Source organism: Octopus sinensis, linkage group LG13 (genome assembly GCF_006345805.1).
Source record: "Octopus sinensis linkage group LG13, ASM634580v1, whole genome shotgun sequence".
NCBI classification, from domain to species: Eukaryota; Metazoa; Mollusca; class Cephalopoda; order Octopoda; family Octopodidae; genus Octopus; species Octopus sinensis.
In genome coordinates this window covers 71,433,952-71,446,673 of record NC_043009.1, presented here as the reverse complement: position 1 = coordinate 71,446,673, position 12,722 = coordinate 71,433,952, and the positions used below count along the sequence as shown (strand labels likewise).

The 12,722-nt window shown below is 38.6% G+C and overlaps 1 protein-coding gene across 4 annotated transcripts in view; it reads left to right on the top strand.

Annotated features, from left to right (window-relative positions):
- LOC115218365 (tumor suppressor candidate 3) overlaps positions 1–12,461 on the top strand; it is an 87,922-nt gene extending 75,461 nt beyond the window's left edge. For 2 of the 4 annotated variants that reach the window (XM_036508536.1, XM_036508535.1), the window contains exons 9-11: positions 3,837–3,915; positions 5,821–5,911; positions 12,127–12,461. In XM_036508536.1, the coding sequence (XP_036364429.1) occupies positions 3,837–3,915; positions 5,821–5,911 (170 nt within the window). In that variant the 3' untranslated portion in view covers positions 12,127–12,461. The remainder of the gene's footprint in view (positions 1–3,836; positions 3,916–5,820; positions 5,912–12,126) is intronic. The other 2 variants (XM_029788133.2, XM_029788132.2) reach the window with 1 other exon arrangement.
- Positions 12,462–12,722: the final 261 nt, after the last annotated feature.

Below are 12,722 nucleotides of genomic sequence, written 5' to 3'. Positions count from 1 at the left end.
CATATGTGTGTGTGCATGTGTATATACTTTTGTGTATGTGTGTGCTATATTAAAATTGCGACTGTCAATAATTTCCTCTTAAATTCTCTCTTCATTGCATTTCTCTTGTAAAATCTTAAACTTTCTGCAAATTCTACATTGTTGTGCCTCTATGTTTCATATGTGCTTTGCTCCTTTTCAAGAAATTATTTTGCAAAACTTCTTCATTTCTTATCATGCACTGCTTTTATTTATTTTCTAAATGAATGCTGGCCATTTTCTCTCTTTGATGTTGTACAATATCAGTTCAGAGTTTGCACATTTGTGCCATTGTTTGTCTCTCAGCAATTATACCAACATGGTTCCTCTTGTTTCTTCACATTCAGTATTCAGTTGTATGGCAAATATTGTTTTCTAATGTTTTCTTATCTGAGAATGTTTGCATGGAGCAGCATTTTGAAGATGGATTTGTGATAATGTCATGTAAGTCTTTGATATGGAGACAATTTCAAAGATAAAAACATGAGCAAAGGAAAGAAATAAAACAACTGAAAGCAAGAAGATAAAAGAATATAGATTAGTTTTCTTATTACTTAAATAGACAAAAGACAGGAAATTTAGCTGCAGCTTTCTTTGTAGACCAGTGAGTTATTTCGTGCAGAAGATAGGCCTGGAACACAGACAACTGAAGAAAGCCACCAAGGAAATAGGCACAGCAGCTGAAACTAGCTCAAGATGGCAATGATTGAAAGGAGACCACAAGTGGAATCTCTCTAGGTGAAGACTAGCTCAGTTCTCACTGCCCTTCACTTCAGGTGAAGTGTACAGGCTAAGGGGGGAAAATGCTTGTGACCCTGAGAGGGCTGTTGACAATGTGGAAGGGTTTCCAACCTTGCAATGGATTTAGAAGAAGAAGAAGAAGAAGAGTTTGTCAAACCTGGGATCAGCTCTGACAGCCTTTGTGTGCAGCAAAGCATTTCACTTTAAAGTTGAATTACACGAAATTAGACACGAAAGCAGGACTTTGTGCCAGAAAAGAGAAGCAGGTTCATTGGGGGACTAGAATTCCTCTATAGCTCTTAGTTACCGTTATTGGCTTGTTTAGTATTCTTAAGATAATTGGTTGGTCACTTAGTGCTTGGTAGGGCTAGGGTTATTGTGTAATATCTGATCTTATTTTGAATCTTAGCATTACAAGTAGGTTTGAATGCATATCTATTATTGTTTAGCCCCAGGCCAGCTTTGATCAAACACATTTAAGATCAACGGCATTCCAATTGTGACCATCCTATCATTTTCCTTTGAGCAGGGAACTTAGAACCATATGAATGAGTGTGTCCTTTCCTAAGATGATGGGGTGTGATTTGATGTAGATTTGGTTGTTCTTTCTTGCCAATCAAGTGACCAAATATAGAGCTAATTTTCATATTTGTGTATGTGTAGGCTTGCATGATGTTGTAAAAGTATTGTTCCTAGGACAAACGCTCCACTGCCATCAGAGCACCCAGTTTTGTACTACTTAGAGTGGTGTGCTGCTCATCTGACTCTATGGGTCGTTTGTGAATCATTTGGGTCATGGCCACTTTGTAATACTGCTAGGAGTAATAAACTTTGTAATAATGCTGTCATTTTTCAATTTGGACAGCAGCAGTGTGTGCGTGGGTGGGTGTGCACATGCTATTTTTTTTCTTGTTTCCTCTCCAAATAATTGCTCCTCCCCTCCACCCCACACACATACTCCAACTTACACTAAATCATTCCTTTTTCTTTATTTGTCAAGCAAATTATCAACTTCACTTAATTTTTCAACAATCCACATTAACATCAATTAGCAGGTATTTGTTCTAATTATTATTTCTGTTTGAAGAAATTTTTTTTTTTTATCTAAGGCAGTGAACTGGGCAAAATACTTGGCACCATTTCCTCTGTTTTTACGTTCTGGGTTCAAATTCTGACGAGGTTGACTTTGCCTTTCATCTTTTGTGGCGGGGGGTCAATAAAATTAGTACCAGGTGAGTGCTGGGGGTCAATGTAATCAGCTTAGCTCACCCCCAAATTGCTGGTCTTGTGCCAGAATATGAAACCAATGTGCGTTTCACCCATCAGGTTTTATTTTCAGGTCATGGGGTTGGGAATGGTTTGGAAACAGGATCGGTAGAGCACCAGTAAAATTGCTTTGAGCTGTTCATTTGTTTTACATTCAAAGTTCAAATGTCACTGGGGACAACTTTATCTTCCATTCACTACCCCCCCTTCTCAAAAAATCCCCTCATAAAATCAAACCCTGGGGTTGACTATGTCATGTATAACTTCTTTTATCTCCAAAGTTATATCAAAGTTAAATTACGGAATTGGTAGAGCAACCAGATGAAATAGAGTGCAGTGTTTAGTTATGTTGCTTTCTTTGATATGGAGACAATTTCAAAAATAAAAACATGAGCCAAGGAAAGAAATAAAACAACTGAAAGCAAGAAGATAAAAGAATATAGATTAGTTTTCTTATTACTTAAATAGACAAAAGACAGAAAATTTAGCTGCAGCTTTCTTTGTAGACCAGTGAGTTAATTCGTGCAGAAGATAGGCCTGGAACCCAGACAACCAAATGCTCCAGCATTGCCACTGTCCAATGCCTGAGAGCAGCAGCAGAGTTTTTTTTTATTATTGTTGTGTTGTTTATTTCATTCAGGACTGAGGGAAACAAAAAGGAAGACTTTTTGTAATTTGTTATTGTTGTTCTTGTCCTTGCAGTAAATAAAACAAATTGTTGTTGTTGTAGTGATGACAAAAGCAATAAAAACTATAAGAAAAAACAATAACAACATACAGCTAAGAAAAACCTAGCAAATGGGTTTTTAATGTTTCTTGAGAAAATTGTTGTTTATTTTATTGCTTTAGAACTTTATTGTCTTTGATTGAGGCCGGAGTCTATTTAGAACTGAGAAGTGTTTGTGTCGTTGGTTAGTTCATGGCTGTGTTTGTGGCCTAAAAGGGATGCCAGGTGAACTCTGCTCTCACACGCACAACACAGTCATTCCAAAGATGACACCCAACTCATTGCTTCTTGGTTCTTCGGTTGTTTTCTCACCTACAAACAATCCAGTTTGGTACAAGTTAACAGTTCTTATAGTGTTTCTGGTTTGATGTGGTTTACCCACCTCTGCTCTCTATTCTTGTGGTCTTTATAGGCATTTAGTCATTAGCTCCCATCAATAAAGCTGCTTAGTGACTTTATTGTTAATTCTAATTGTAGAATAAAACATCAAGGATCATGGGGGAAATATTGAAAGGCAAATCAAGGGTCAATGTGAATTGAAGAAAGGTTGTGTCCATATTTCAATGAAATATTTGTGGTTTTCTTTTTGCTTATAACATTTACTTAACGTCTCTCTCTCATTAACCAATTATCATCTGGTCAACCTGTATCACTCGTCTTTGTCGGATACATCACTTTTCTGCCTAGAAGCAGTTTGCTATACTTTTAGACTCTACAAAAGCAGGCATTTGAACTTTCGGTTGAGATGCTGTGTGTGTGTGTGTGTGTGAGCTGAAAATTTCGAATTGCGAAATGTAAATGTGAAACTCAGAGTAGTGAGAGAAGGAAGCCTTAGATCAGAATAAATGAATACATGTACACCTGCATGCATACAGGTGTATATGTGTGTGTATATATGTAATATATCTTAATTGTCAGAAAAATTAAAAATATACTCGTGTATTGACTTCTCTTCCCCTCATTGTTCTACTAAACCTCTGTGTGTGTGTGTGTGTGTTTCTTTATCACAATTCCATTACTTGGTTCAAAACTTTGCAATTTGTGTAACATTTCCTTCGTGTTGAAACCCTTAACTTCGTCTCAGATGCTGCTGTTGTGATAGGTTTCATTCTACTTAATGAAGCTAATAATTTAAAAGGTGATCCAGGCAAGAAAAAAAGTAAGTAAAATCTTAGTTTTTTTTTCTTTTAAATATTTCTTCAGATCAATCAACAGGTGGTGAATTGTGTGATGACATTCTTTGATGTTCAAATCCTTCCAAGGTTGTCTTTACCTCTTTAATCTTCTCTGGAGTTAAGGAAACATTACCAGCAGAGTATTGAGTCCAGCTCAGTACCAACTCTGGCCACAAAGCTCACCTAAGTTTATCATTTATGGTCTTGTATTAATGTTAGAAATATTTATTTAGACAAACATTAAAATGTTTTTTGTTTATTCAACCGGTTCTGATTAAATTGTTGGAGTCTGTAACATGCTTTGTATACAAACATGGAATAGTATAAACTATAATAGTTTGTCTCAGGGAAACATCTCAAAGAAAATTGTGGGTTTTTAAAGGCATGGATGGTGGGGCAGGGCATCCAGAACACTGGTGTTTCATCATATGACATTCAATCAATCAATCAATGAGTTGTGTGTGTATGACCAAAAGCCATAGCTGTCACTCTATAGCAAATATGGCCCGTGGCATGGACCATGCTTTTGCCCACTGAGCTTTAACGTGGAGGAGGATGTAACAACTGGAAGAAGAAGAAGAAGAGAGAGAGAGAGAGATCTCTTGGACTGGGACTCATTTCTAGCTGAGCAGACTGGACTTGCAGCCCCTTGCTAGAGGATGCAACCTATTGCTCAGTCTAGGTGTTGTGTTCTTGAGCAAGGCACTTAATTTTCTGTAGATGCGTGCACACACACATTAATTAGTCTTAAGTTCCATATATTATTTATTCTGCAGATGACAGTTCAGAATTGTTCTTTCATCTTTAAAGCCAGTCTCTCTCTCTCTCTCTCTCTCTCTTTCTCTGCTCTCACACATTTTTTGTATATTTTACATGGCAGACTGTTTGCTGCCAAATCAGAAAGTATGGCAACACAGCATCTGCTGATGGTGACGTTGACAGTCAGTCTTGTAGGAACCTGTCCAAAGTTATCTCCCATTTATATCTGAACAAAAAAAACAAAAACAAAACAAAACATTTGTTTTAATGTGGATCGTATTTCATGAAAAACAACAAAGCAACAGAAATCGCTGAAACTGCAGCCAAGTCTTGCTCAATGGGAAAATATGGTGCTACCATGGAAACATAGACATGTGTCCCACTGATTGCTCTTTGTAGCATCGTTGTTATTTTCTACTGGGAAATTATTGTTTATTTAATACCTGGTGTTTAATAGGGTTCAATTTGAAACTGTGGCTTATCAGTTATAATGTCTATTATGTCAAATCCGATCCAAGTTCACCCTGTCTTTCAATCTTTTGAGGCTGATCTAATTGATTGTACCCCAGAAGGGTACAATGGATTGTACCCAGATGGTATGGCTTCAGCTATGCTACAGTCGATTGACTGAAATCTGTAAAAAAAATATCCTTTTTCATTTGTCCAGAAGTATGTGCATGCCCACACACGTGTGCGCACACACATGCGCACACGCGTGCACACACACACACACACACACACACACACACATCTAGGGTGCATTATAATCTTAGCATGGTATATTTCTCCCAAAGTGCTCAATATGAGCTGTGAATTATTACAAGACTATGATGTTAAGTCTGTGCTGTGAAACAGAAAGAACTAACTTCTCGTACCAGAAACAAAGGAAGAGTGTGTGTGTGAGAGAGAGATCTCCCATTGTAGGAATAATCTAACATCTTAAATTTATCCGTTTCTATGAATAAACAGAAAGAGTGAACTATTTTCTGCTGAATATGAAAGAAACATGAACTTACTCTAATGGCAAAGATATTTATTTGAATGTAATATCAAAGTAATTCTATGTAAATATTGGTTCTCTAAATATATTTTGCTCTTACCATTTCTAAGAACTGTATCTCTTCTATTTTTCAGTTATGGCATTGGTAGGAGTAGGCTGTGTGGCCTTCTTTTTCAGTTTATTGCTATCCATTTTCCGTTCCAAGTATCATGGTTATCCTTATAGGTACGTAGCACTTCATGTTTTTACTTAAGCTAAAGGTAAATATGGTCAGGTGTATCTCTCTATTGGCAATTGTTTTATGTCTTTGAGTTTTTTTAATTTTTTTATTGTGAAACCAAGTCATCTGAAGAGCTTTTAAATTTCTGGTTTGCCTTCCTCAGTGTTGGCACAATGAAAAGTGGGTCTGCTGAGGTAGTTGACATATTCGACCAGAAGCAAATGGATGTAAAGAGTGAGTTACTTCAGCCAGACACCTGAGAGGAGAGCAAAATCTAATGGGAGGCCAACAGATTTGGTATGATGGTGTATGTATATTATCAGTAAATTGAATAGAATTAAGGTAGTCAAGAGGAAGTAATTAAACACAATCTTGTGATATACAGAATGATGACAGCTGTGATCTGTTCTCACCTCACCCTGCATTTAAGGTTTGGAAACAAGTTCTATGTTGTGAAGTCTGCAGGGAAAATGTCCTTATTGTTTGAAGCAGAAACTTCTGAAAGTCTGAGGTAAAGTGCAGGGCCAAAGTAGTTTTGTATTTAGCACAAAATGGAGCAGGTTGATGACTGTTAGGACCATATTGCTGAGCACAGAATGAGGATGAGACAATCTTTGAAGAAGAAGAAGAGAAAATAAAACAAGTTGTAGAAGGGAGATATGGCAGTTAAAAGTTCGTTTTGTTAGATGAAATTCCCATCTAGTAACAGCACTGTACAGGACAGGTGTCACTCATCAGCAAGCATGGCCTCGTAACAAGTGACCCCTTGACTTTAACTTAGTACATGTGTACTGGTGAGCTGAGCTAAACCATGTCTTGGTTTGGTCACCGTTGACATGGCTACATAGAATGTTGATGCTTCAACATCTTTTGAATGGTTGGGTTAAGAGGAACGATATGATCTGATAACCTTCACAAGATCTCTTGGAGATTAGCTTGAGCTTAGGTGGGTAAGGGCCTCTGGTTTTTTTCACCTTGTCAATACACTGTGCAACAAGTAAAGTACTAGGCTTCTGCACCGTCCTTGTCTTGTAGAACAGATAAGAATTGGGTGAATGAGAGAAGGCTGGGGTTCATTGTTGAATTGAATCAAGTTATGAATTGCTGTTCAATTTTGTGCTTTAGAATACCAAAATCGAATTCCCTCACATGAAGACAAGATTGTGAATTCTGTGGCAGCGAGGTAGAGAGTCAAATACCAAAACACTGCCATACAAAGACCAGCTTATCTGCATATTGGGTTCATTAAATTGAGTAAAACTGGACAGCTTTCATCATCATCATATGTCCATTGTCCATGGGTTGGACAGTTTGACAAGGGCTGGCAAGCTGGAAGGCTGCACCAGACTCCACTCTGTTTTGGCATGGATGCCTTTCCTAACACCAAGCACTCTAAGAGTGTAATGGGTGCTTTTAAATTCCACTGGCACAGGTGCCATTTGCGTGACACCAGTATCTGCCACGACTGCAATTTTACTTGGCTTCTTCTCAAGCACAACATATTGCCAAAAGTCTCAGTGATTCCCTCTGTGAAGCCCAACATTTGAAAGGAGCTCAACCACTTTCAAAAAGTGCCGGTTACATGACCCCTGCATCAGCCACAACTGCCATTTCACTTGGCTTGGCAGGTGTTTTTCTCAAGCACAGCATATTGCCAAAGGTCTTGGTCACTAGTCATTGCCTCTGTGAGGCCCAAAATTCATAGATGATGCTTCACCACCTTATTCCATGTTTTCCTGGGTCTACCTCTACCACAAGTTCTCTCAACAGTTAGGGATCATCACTTCTTTACACAGCTGTCCATAGGCATCACATGACAATACCAGTGCATTCGTCTCTCTTGCACACCACATCTGATGCTTCTTATGCCCAACTTTTCTCTCAAGATGCTGACACTCAGTCAAACATGCGCACTGACATTACACATCCAGTGAAGCATATTGGCTTCATTTCTTTCAAGCCTACACATGTCCTTGGCTGTCACAGCTCATGTTTCACGTCCATGTAGCGTAACAGGCATCATACAATCTGCCTTTCACTCTGAGAGAGAGGCTCTTTGTTGCCAGCAGGGATGTCTGAACTTTTCCCAGCCTAATCTTATTCTCACAGACATGCTCTTGGAGCATCCACCTCCACTACTAACTCGGCCACCCCAGCAGTTGATAGTCTATTTTCTTCACCTTTTCAGCATTTATTGTACCTGTGCATCTTCCACATATAAAAGCTGGTTTCCCTGTTAGCCTTCCTCTAATGTTGCTGCACCTTTTATGTGTCCAAAGCTTACACTGGGTGCATCTTATGCACTTTCTACCTCTGCCTTTTCTACATATTGAACAAGGTCCTCTTACCTGAAGGCATTTGTGATTTGTCTACCTTTCTACATACTAAGACTTTGGTTTTTGCTAGATTAACTCTGAGGCCCTTTGATTCTAAATCTTGCTTCCATACTTGAAATGTCTTCTCTAGTCCAGGTAGTGATTCAGCTATAAGAACAAGATTATCAGCATAAAGGAGCTCCCAGTCTTGAATTCCTCCATTATTGCCTGGATGACTTCAATGAACAAGAGGGGGCTTAGGACCAATCCTTGGTGAACCCCTACTTGTACCCTGAATTCTTCACTGTACTTTTTGCCCACACTCACCTTACTGGTAGTGTCCCTGTACAAGGCTTGTATGGCTCTCACCAACCACTCATCAATCCCTAGTTTCAACATTGACCATCAGATAAGGGATTGGGGCACCCTGTCAAAAACTTTCTCCAAGTCAACAAAAGCCAAGTACAAAGGTTTATCTTTCGCTATGTATTTCTCCTGCCACTACCTTACCAGAAATATAGCATCAGTGGTGCTTCTCCCTGGCACAAAACCAAACTGCATCTCATCTAGGCTAACTCTCTCCTTAATTAGTTGGGCTATGACCCTCTCTGTAACTTTCATCACCTGATCCAACCATTTGATACCTCTGTAAATATTTCTATCTAATGCATCACCTTTACCTTGATATGCAAAAACAGATAAATCACCTGTGCTTTTAATTAGTTGCACACCTGACACTCGTGCATCTTGGCTTTTAAAACAGCTGTGAAACTGCTATAAAACCTTGATTTATGGTTATTACCTTGAACTGGTTCAAGATGTCTTTGTCTGCTACATGACCAATGCTGCAAACAGGACGTGCAGCTCGTATGGAACCTTACAGTTTTCTTTGTTGATAAATTGAAGAAACTGCTTTTGTCTCACAATGACTTTTCAGACAATAATAAAAAAAAAAATGCAGGTGTCGGAAATAAATCCTTAGATATTATCTGCTAAATAAAATGTAGATAATCTCAAAGGCCACTAATATTTCCTGCAGTACAATTACGGCATTGTTTGTTTTATAACCATTAAATATATTACAATATGTTGTTGCTCAACTCTGATTGAGTAGGCCTGTATTGAAAGGTGTTCCATCCATGGCCATCTCATCTTTTATTTTCAGTAACCCAGGCAATATTTTTCTTCAAATATGTCCTTTCTTTTCAGTTGTAATTTAAGGGAGATTTGGCTGCTACTTTCAGCAGATTGAGTGCCCATGCAATGAGTCCCCTTTTTAGTTTGTGATTCAGTATATAATTAAGGTGTAGGGGTTACTGTAGGATCAAGTTCCTGGCAATCTGGAATGATAGTTTATGTTTGGTGGAATCTCCTTACGTTCCAGACGACAGGCTGGCAGCTCTTGTCACTCTTGTCTAGGGTAGAATGCCTGGCAGTATTTGTTCTGGTTCCCTGCTCAGAGGTCACTTTGCCTTTCATCCTTTTGGCTGGTCACTAAATAAAAGCTGTTTAAGGGTTGATCCTTGCATTCTTTCTCTGTTGGAGAATTCCATCCCAACTAGACATAGAGTAGGATAGGCTCTGATAGGTTTACATGCCACACGTTACAATGCTGCCCCTATAATCATTTCATGAGTTGAGGGTCCATAATAAAAGACAAGGTAATATAATAAGTGGTATTTAATATAATTAATGAAGAAATGGAACGTCATTACATTGCATTTCTTTTCTCCCTCACCAAAATTATTGATTGTTGCTTCTTATAAAAAGCCTCCAGTTTATTATGAAGATATTGATTTAGCAGCCAAACTGTGGCAGATGGTGTTTACAAAACAGGATTATTCTTATTAGGAATTTTATTAAAGATCACGAGCTGGCAAAATTGTTAGCACACCACACAAGATGCTTTGTAGAATTTTTTCTGGCTTCACATTCATAGTTCAAATTCTGCTGAGATCAGCTTTGCCTTTCATCCTCCTGGGCTCAATACAATAAGTACCACTTGTAAAATAATAATAATAATGATTTCTTTATTAACCTCAAGGGTTTACCTTAAGAAAAACATGGACAGAACAGGACAAAACAAAAGATGTGTGTGTTGTTGTGAAGGTTTTGCATGTAAACAAGACCAGCAAAATTAATCAAAAACAAAGAAAATCAATAATGTGTATTCCTCAATAAGGAGGAGACGTTTGAGGGCTGCTCTTGGAAAAACCCCATAAAAAAACCATGGATACCCTGACTTTTGGAGCAAGTGCCTCTTTTCCTTTCCTTTTTTTCCAACTACAGGCGTATGCTCAGGGCAAGGCCCATTCTCGCCACTTTCATCCACCTTTCAGCAAACTGGCCAGAACACAACACTTCCCTCTTGACCCTTATTTTCCTTTTCAAGTTCATCAGGGATTGGCCAAAGAGAAAAGCTTTTGTCTTCAACCCCTTCAATCTCGTCCTCAATACAACCTCTTTCGCCATGACCACCAGGCATATAAAAACAGGCTTTCCTTCCCGGTTAAAGTAAGGTGGTGGAAATGATCTTCACGATGGATTCAGTTGAGAGCTGGATCCATCCCACACGTGACAGCAGTTGTTCGACATAAACCCGTTGGTCAGCAATGCTCGGGCACTGGACGAGTGCATACAAGACTGTCTCATCATCCTGCGTGCGTCTCAGACATGCTCAGTCGACAGCACTTCCATGCATGTAAAGTTTACCTCAAACAGACAAAGCTCCATGGTTGCACTGCCAGGCCAGAGGGTTTTGGAAATTATCCATTGGTCTCGGGAAAGCAGCAGCCTGTTGATCTTCTTCCATTCCTAAGGTCTCTCCAAGAATGTCATCACACTTTTCCTCCACTAATCTTCTATAAAAAGCTAAAGTGAATGTTTCACCTATTGCAGTGTCTGATTGACTGAGGGTTATGAGTAATCATCATGTGATGTCCATTTTCCATGCCAGCTGGCATTGGATGGTTAGACAGGAGCTGGCCAGCCGGAGAACCATGCCATGATCCAGTTGTCTGTTTTGGTATACTCTCTATGAGACTGGATGCCCTTCCTAACACCAACCACTTTACAGAGGGTACTGGGTGCCTTTCATTTGGCACCAGCCCCAGTGGGGTCACCAAGTAGCTTGCAAGACAAAGACCTCTCAGCTGAGAGAAGGGGTGACGCCAAGGGAAGTGGCTGTGTGCCAGGTGGAAGGTTAGATTATAAAGAAGTATCACCAGTAATAATAATAATAATGGTTTCAAATTTTGCCTCAAGGGCAGCAATTTTGGGGGAGGGGATAAATTAATTACATTGACCCCAGTACATTACTTACGTTTGACGGATATTTGTCCTCATCCTGTTTGTTGTTAACATGTTTCGGCTGATATACCCTCCAGCCTTCATCAGGTGTCTTGGGGAAATTTCAAACCTGGGTTCTCATTCCTAAGGTATTTTTCAATGTTATTATTATTATTATTATTATTATTCAGGTCACTGCCTGGAATCGAACTCAGAATCTTGGGGTTAGTATCCCACACTCTTAACCACTACGCCATATGCCTGTGGCATATTCTGATGAAGGCTGGAGGGTCTATCAGCCAAAACGTTGTGTTAACAACAAACAAGATGAGGACAAATATCTGTGAATTGTAAATAATGTAAATAATTCCTCATCTCTTAAATAAAGAACTGTATTGACCCCAGTGTTCAACTGGTACTTAATTTATCGAGCCTGAAAGAATGAACTGCAACGTCAACCTTGGCGGAATTTGAATTCAGAATGTAGCTGCAGACAAAAGACTGCTAAGCGTTTCGCCCAACCTGCTAACGATTCTGCCAGCTCTCTGCTCTAGTAACGAGGATAATAATAATAATGATGTACAAAGCATTATCTGTTTTTCCGCTGTCTTTTTCAGTTTCCTGTTCAAGTAAGCAGAAGAAAACCTCCGAAACAGGGTTTGCTAGGTATGCTAGTGTTGGCTACTTCTTTCAAATCAGGCTGCTGTGAAAAGTGGGGGAAAAACAAATCAAGCACGCATTCTGTATTTTTCTAATGAAGCTTTTACAGGATTTGCACATTGAAAACAGTTTTTTTTTTTTCGTCTACATTTTGTTGTCTCCTGTTTGAATTCATAAAAAATATCATTTCCAAAATATAAAAAAAAAATAAAAATAAAAAATAGTGGTCTATTAAAAAATTTAATTGTAAAAAAGAAAACCAAAAAAATTAATAGCCACTATCATATTTGTTGATAATGTTTTCCTTATTTCTTTTTTCCTTGTTTGACCCTCACCTGTCTGTCTTTGTCCCCTGATTCCTGTCTCCCACCACAACTGTTATGATGACCATCACTACCTTTGCCAATTAATTCCAACAGGTGATAATTCTACTTTCTATATTTTCTAACAAAAATCAATCCAGTTTTATTTTTCTAAAGCAGAATTAGTTTTTTTTTGCTTTTGTTTTTTTTTCCAAATTTGAACATCTGTCATCCTGATGGCAATAAAAGAA